Raw genomic sequence first — 7,443 nt, forward strand, 5'->3', positions numbered from 1 at the left:
CACGTAAAAGAACTCACGACAACAAAAGGGTTGTTCCTGGCATCATTCTGTATAAAAATCCACTTCGATAGGAAAGACAAATAAAACACTGCACGGAGGGGGGAATGGGTGGCGCTGTAGTGTAGCGGCGCGCTCTCCCTGGGGAGATCAGCCCGAATTTGACACAAAGAAATCTGCTGTGATAAAAAGAAATCCAAATCCAAATACCTTTTGGTGGTGGTTGTGTTGAAAGTGTATGGCTCTTGAATTTGATGACTGCTTCTACTTTGAGATTTGAGCCTTGAGGAGGGTTTTACTGATGGTCAGTGTTTGTTGTTGTTGTTGATGTTGGTGGTGGTGATGGTGGTGGTGGTGCTGCTGCTGCTTTTGCTGTTGGTGTTGGTGTTGTTGTTGTGTGTGCGGCCGTCACGTTTGATGACCGCTTCTACTTTAAGACTCTGTGAACCCTGCGGAAAACAGTCAATGTTTGTTGTTTGTGTTTTTGTTGTTGGGGTTGGTGGTGGTGGCGGTAGTAGTTCTGGTGTTGTTGTCGGTGATGGTGATGGTGGTGGTGGTGGTGGTGTTTTTGCAGGTGGTGTTGTGTTGAATGTGTGTGGCCCTCGCGTTTGTCCGCTGCTTCTACTTTGAGACTGTGTTGTTGTTGTTGTTGTTGTTAGCAATGGTGGTAGTGGTAGTTGTGGTGATGGGTGTTGTTGTTGTTGCGTATTGCCCTCAAGTTTTGCGACCACTTCTACTTTGAGACTTTGAGCTCTGAGTAGGGCTTCACCGACGGTTAGTGTTTGTTGTTGTTGTTGTTGGTGGTGGTGGTGGTGGTGGTGGTGTGGCCCTCACACTTGGCAACCGCTTCTACTTTAAGACTTTGTGAGGTCGACGGTCAAAGTTTGTTATTAACATGGTTGTTGTTGTGTGTTGTGTGTTGTTGTTGTTGTGTGTTGGCCTTAAGTTTGGCGACCGTTTTTTTCTTTTGATACTTTGAGCTCTGAGTAGGGTTTACCGATGGTCAAAGTGTAGTGTGTGTGTGTGTGTGTGTGTGTGTGTGTGTGTGTGTGTGTGTGTGTGTGTGTGTGTGTGTGTGTGTGTTTATGTGCGTGCGTGTATGTGTGTACGTGTATGCTGGGGCTGGGTGTTGTGTGTACGTGCGTGTAGTGGCGTGTGTGCGTGTGTCTGTCTGTCTGTCTGTGTGTACATGATTTTTGTTTGTTCTTGTACGCATTCATTTACGTACTTATGTGTTTACGTGCTTGTCATTACAGAGCAGCTGAACAACATCCGCAACATCACCATGGCCCACCTGTGCTGCCAGCTCAAAGGTGTACCCGGGGTGCCGTCCAGATTGTTTGAAAGTGTCAATCCAGTCAGGTAAGGGTGCTGGCAGTACCACCACGGTAAGGTACACTTTTACAGAAAATGATTTGAAAACCCTCTGCAGTCGTCACAGACATTGGGTACCCCTTGTAAGATACAATCTGACGGGGACAGGTTTGAAATTCTCCTGTCCACCCGGTCAGGTATGAGTCAGTAAGATACGTTCTGGAAAAATATGGGTTGTGTCCGGCCCAGAAAACACATTCTGATATCTTTTAGCCCTTCAAGGAATATTCTGATGTACGGATTTATCTCCCTTACAAGACACATTCTGATGTACGGGTTGTTTCCCTGTGTACGACACATTCAGAAAAATGAGTTGTGTTTCCACGTAAGATACTCTTCAACAGAAAATCCCAAATCGTCTCAGATGCCGGGAACACCAGTATGATACACACTGTAACGGAATCCGTTAAAAAAAAAAATTTTAAAGTCTTGCTTGACAAAGCATAGTACCCGTTTAAGACACTCCAGCGGACCCTCTGAGAATACTGTACCTGACAGGTATGGATGAGAACTTCCCAAAGTGCGAAGTCATTGTTTATTCTGTCTGCCTTTGGTTGATGTTTGGGACCCTCTCTCTCTCCTCTCTCTCTCTGTTTGTCTGTCTGTCTGTCTGTCTCTGTCTGTTTGTCTGTCTGTCTGTCTCGCTCTCTCTCTCTCTCTCTCTCTCTCTCTCTCTCAATCAGCTTTTCTCTCCCTCCTTCCGTCTCTCATTCTTTCTACATTGCATTCACGTGCTTGAAATGTAGAAAGCATTTATTATCATCATCATCATCATCATCATTAGTAGTAGTAGTAGTAGTAGTATCCATTATTTTTATTTTTGTTGTTGTTGCTGTTGGTAATATTACCATTATTATCATTACAGTAATCCAGTCGTCTCATGCTTCGATCTTCGCAAGAGATTCATCAATTTTAAACTGTGGGCAAATTTCCAGGACATCTTTACCTTTGCCTGATCACGGAGGAGAACTTTGGAACTTCAGTGCTCTCCCTTCATAGGATTCACTATTTGTTGTTGTCATTGCTGTTGTCATTGCTGTGTTATTTTGTTGTGTTTTTTTTTTTTTATTTCTATTACTGCTCTTTGACTTATGACTTTGTGACTTACTGATTTGCTAATTGTTTGATCCATTCGTTTATTCATTCATTTACTCATTTATTTATTTATCTATCTATTTATTCATTCATTTATTTATTTGTTTGTTTATTCGTGTGTTTACTTATTCATTTATTCATTTGTTTAGCTGTGTCTATTAATTATCTTATCTATTGAACTAGTCTGTTGTTGTCGGGTTTTCTTCTCTGAATTTATTCGTTTATTTAAGCTACACCAAAAGAATTTATTATGAATGAGCTTGGGCCGAAACAAAATACGTTTATTTTGACTAATTGTCTTATTTTATCCAGCATTCATCTATTTATTGATTGATTTTGTTGATTGAGTGGTCTATTCATTTATTTATTCGTTGTGTTTATTATTGTATTTCTTCTTTTTTGTTCATTTATTGACCAAGTTTCATCAATTGGATTTCGCCGATGCATAATCAGGAATTTTCTTTCAAACTCTGTTTATTTGCGGAAATGTTGCTTTGTCTCTTTGTATATGTGTGATTACTTTTTTCTTTTTTTTTCGGGGGGGGGGGGGTTGTTTTGTTTTGTTTTTTCTTCTTCTTTTTTTCTTTTTTTTTTTTTTTTTTTTTTTTTTTTGGGGGGGGGGGGTGTCCTTGTAGCTCTGTACCTTAAAAAAGGTAAAATTCTTTGACGAATAATCAAGCATTTTGAACGGGAGGGGAGGAGAGGGTGGTCGAGGGGGCGGGGTCGAGGTGGGGGGAGATACCTCACGTGCCGATATGAAGATCCTGCTTTCACCAGTGGTATACGATGTAACATTTGCTTATTGTTCTTTCAAACTGTATTAATCTTCATTGATTCGCATTTTATTAATAATATAACAGCCCAATTCTCGGGAGAAGAACAAAGTATTCCAATCAGATAAGAAGGTCGTCATTTTTGCACAGTTTGTAAGCATGATTTTGCTTTCTTTTATGTCACTGCGTCCAAGGGAAAATATCAAATTTATTGGAACGCCTTTGATAATTTATCTATCTTTTATTTATTTGTTTGTTTATTTGTTTTTTTTCATTCATTCATTCATTTATTTCTATTTTTCATATATATGTGTTTACTTATTTCATTTATTTGCTTTTATTCAGATGTGTATTTGTTGTTACATGTATACTTATTTACTTGATTATGTTATATGTATATTTATTTGTTTCTTTGTATATTTGCTGACCCATTTTAGTTTGAGTCTCTCTGTGCTGGTTTATTTTGTCACCTGATAAGTTGCTCAACCTCTGACCTTGAGAGCTGGTCAATGTTTTCAACCTGTGGCACACGTGTTTTGAACTGAAATAAAGTCCACGCATTGCACAAAGAAAAAAACAACAACAAAAGGAACAAAAAGAAAATTGCTTGTCAGCTTTTCTGTGAGGTCACCAGTGTGCATGACGTGAATACATGGTTATCTCTGTGGGGGCACGAGCTCTTGAACACACACACACACACACACACACATGCACGCACGCACACACACACACGCGCACACTCACGGACGCACGCACATACACACATATACACGCACACACACACACACATGCACAAACACGCATGCACTTAACACTCACACACACACACACACACACACACACACACACACACATACGCACGCACGCACGCACATGCACAAACACGCATGCACTTTACACTCACACAAATACACACACGCAGGCATCTCATCCTATCCAAGGATACGCACACAAAATTAATGAACTCACGCGTGTACATCCTCTTCAGAAATTCCGTCTTCTCAACTTTCTGTGTGTCTGTTTCCCTGTTTGTCTCACTGCCTGCCTGTCTGTCTGTCTGTATTTCTTTCTCTCTATCTCTCTGTCTTTCTCTCTCTGCAGTGTATCTCTGTCTGTCTGTCTGTCTGCCTCTCTCTCTCTCACTCTCTCTCTCTCTCTCTCCCCACTCTCTCTCTCTCTCTTTCTCTGTCTCTGCCTGTCTCTGTCTCTCTCTGTCTCTGTCTCTCTCTCTCTCTCTCTCTCTCTCTCTCTCTCCCGCCCCCCCGCCCCCCTCTCTCTCTCTCTCTTTCTCTGACTGTGCCTGTCTCTGTCTGTCTTTCTGTCTGTCTCTCTCTGTCTCTCTCTCTGTCTCTCTCTCTTTCTCTGTCTCCGCCTGTCTCTGTCTGTCTGTCTGTTTCTCTGTCTGTCTGTCTCTCGGTATGCACGTGCGTGTGTGCTCGCGCGCGGTTGTATACTTTTGCATACAGAGTACTTCAAACACACTGAAGCTTTAAAACGAAACAGAACTACGCAGTAAGTAAAGTTTCGGCCTCGGTTTGAAGGTGTCAGAGTGCGCGGGCAGATCCACATATACATATTGGAGTGGAGTGATGGCCTAGAGGTAACGCGTCCGCCTTGGAAGCGAGAGAATCTGAGCGCGCTAGTTCGAATCACGGCTCAGCCGCAGATATTTTCTCCCCACTCCACTAGACCTTGAGTGGTAGTCTGGACGCTAGTCATTCGGATGAGACGATAAACCAAGGTCCCGTGTGCAGCATGCACTTAGCGCACGTAAAAGAACCCACGGCAACAAAAGGGTTGTTCCTGGCATAATTCTGTAGAAAAATCCACTGCGCTAAGAAAAACAAATAAAACTGCACGCAGAAAAAAATACAAAAAATATAAATAAAAAAACATGGGTGGCGCTGTAGTGTAGCGATGTGCTCTTCCTGGGGAGAGCATCCCGAATTTCACACAAAGAAATCTGTTGTGATAAAAAGAAAAACAAATACAAATACACAACACCACATCTGCTGTTAGAAATAAAACCATAAAAGCTATAAAAAATTTTAAAAAATAATTAAAAAACCCCATAAACAACAACAACAACAAAATCCAAACAAAAAAAAAACACACAAAAAAAAGTATGTATATATATACATTCGCGCAAAACCCATCTCGCTGTTCAGGCTTTGAGAGTCTGTCCTAAGCTTGTGAAAAACTGTTGACACCAAAATTAAATAAGACGATAAATACATAATTATTATAATCACAAGCAAAGCTCACAACGAACTGGCACGATCCAGCTCTCCGGGGCCAAACTGCACTGGTCTGCCGTTCCTCCTGTTCAGTCGAGAGGAAAATTAAACGAACATGGTTCGTATTACCTGTCTATCATGTAATGCATGCTCCATAACGCATGACCGAATGTTGACAATGGTTATGACATGCTGGTTTGATCACAGCCATTTGTGCCTGGAAAATGGCAACGACAAAAAAATAAATAAATAAATAAATAAATAAAAATAATTTTAAAACATCACAAAAAACGGTCAAGTGGCTAAGATAATCGTTTGATAATGAAAACATTCAACGAATTAAAACACCACCAGCAACAAAAATAAATAAATAAATGAAATAAGAATTGTATAAAACGCTATTGGAATTAACCTTGTCTTGCCGTCTGTTTAGGGTTGACAATTATTAGCACGGCGACAGTCGCCAAAATGACGTGTCATTATTGGCACGGCGACAGAAAAGTACAGTAAAGTCTAGAGCTAACGATAACAGCTGTAAGACATTGTGTTGTTTTAATTGTTGTTCGGGTTCACCTGCCCTATCGTAAACTTCCTTTCAAGAGGAAACTATCTCGAATGAATGCTGACTGCTCGCTTTGTTTGTTTGTTTGTTTGTTTGTTATTGCCGTTGTTGATTATCTTTTATTTTTTTATTTTTCTTTTATTCTTTTTTTCTTTTCTTTTTTTTTGGGGGGGGGGGGAGGGGGTGGTGGGGTGGCGGAGTGGGTGGGGGGTGGGTGGGTGTTATTTGAGAGGGGAGTTATTTCGAATGGAGGGACAGGATAATCACATTGCATTGTATAGTATAGTATAGTATAGTATAGTATTGTATTGTATTGTATTGTATTATTTATTTATTTGCATATATATTTCTTTTTATCACAACAGTTTTCTCTGTGTGAAATTCGGGCTGCTCTCCCCAGGGAGAGCGAGTCGCTACACTACAGAGCAACCTTTTTTTCTTTTTTTTTTGTATTGTATGATGTGCCGCATTATGTGGTACTGTATTAATCTCAACCCGCTATATTGCATCACACTGCTGTGTTTTGTGTTGTGTTGTACTGTTTTGCGTTGTGGTGTATGGTATTACATTGTGTTGTGGTGTATTGTGTTGTGGTGTATCGTATTACGTTGTGTTGTACTGTAATGTGTTGTGGTGTGTCGTATTACGTTGTGTTGTGGTGTGTGGCATTACGTTGTGTTGTAGTGCATTGTGTTGTGGTGTGTCGTATTACGTTGTGTTGTAGTGTAGTGTGTTGTGGTGTGTCGTATTACGTTGTGTTGTAGTGCATTGTGTTGTGGTGTATTGTGTTGTGGTGTATGGTATTACATTGTGTTGTGGTGTATTGTGTTGTGGTGTATCGTATTACGTTGTGTTGTACTGTAATGTGTTGTGGTATGTCGTATTACGTTGTGTTGTAGTGTATTGTGTTGTGGTGTGTCGTATTACGTTGTGTTATACTGTAATATGTTGTGGTGCATCATATTACGTTGTGTTGTGGTGTATGGTATTACGTTGTGTTGTAGTGTATTGTGTTGTGGTGTGTCGTATTACGTTGTGTTCTACTGTTGTGTGTTGTGGTGTGTCGTATTACGTTGTGTTGTACTGTAACGTGTTGTGGTTTATCGTATTACGTTGTGTTGTAGTGTATTGTGTTGTGGTGTATGGTATTACGTTGTGTTGTGGTGTGTCGTATTACGTTGTGTTGTACTGTAACGTGTTGTGGTTTATCGTATTACGTTGTGTTGTAGTGTATTGTGTTGTGGTGTATGGTATTACGTTGTGTTGTAGTGTATTGTGTTGTGGTGTGTGGTATTACGTTGTGTTGTAGTGTATTGTGTTGTGGTGTATGGTATTACGTTGTGTTGTAGTGTATTGTGTTGTGGTGTATGGTATTACGTTGTGTTGTAGTGTATTGTGTTGTGGT

General features: G+C 40.5%; 1 protein-coding gene across 1 annotated transcript in view; it reads left to right on the top strand.

Moving 5' to 3' along the window:
• The window catches only part of LOC143284992 (myeloperoxidase-like), a 13,531-nt gene extending 10,601 nt beyond the window's left edge, over window positions 1–2,930 (top strand). Inside the window, exons 11-12 of the mRNA XM_076592156.1 lie at window positions 1,254–1,359; window positions 2,237–2,930. Of these exons, the coding sequence (XP_076448271.1) occupies window positions 1,254–1,359; window positions 2,237–2,327 (197 nt within the window). The 3' untranslated portion in view covers window positions 2,328–2,930. The remainder of the gene's footprint in view (window positions 1–1,253; window positions 1,360–2,236) is intronic.
• The last annotated feature ends 4,513 nt before the right edge of the window (window positions 2,931–7,443 follow it).

Source organism: Babylonia areolata, chromosome 8 (genome assembly GCF_041734735.1).
Source record: "Babylonia areolata isolate BAREFJ2019XMU chromosome 8, ASM4173473v1, whole genome shotgun sequence".
NCBI classification, from domain to species: domain Eukaryota; kingdom Metazoa; phylum Mollusca; class Gastropoda; order Neogastropoda; family Buccinidae; genus Babylonia; species Babylonia areolata.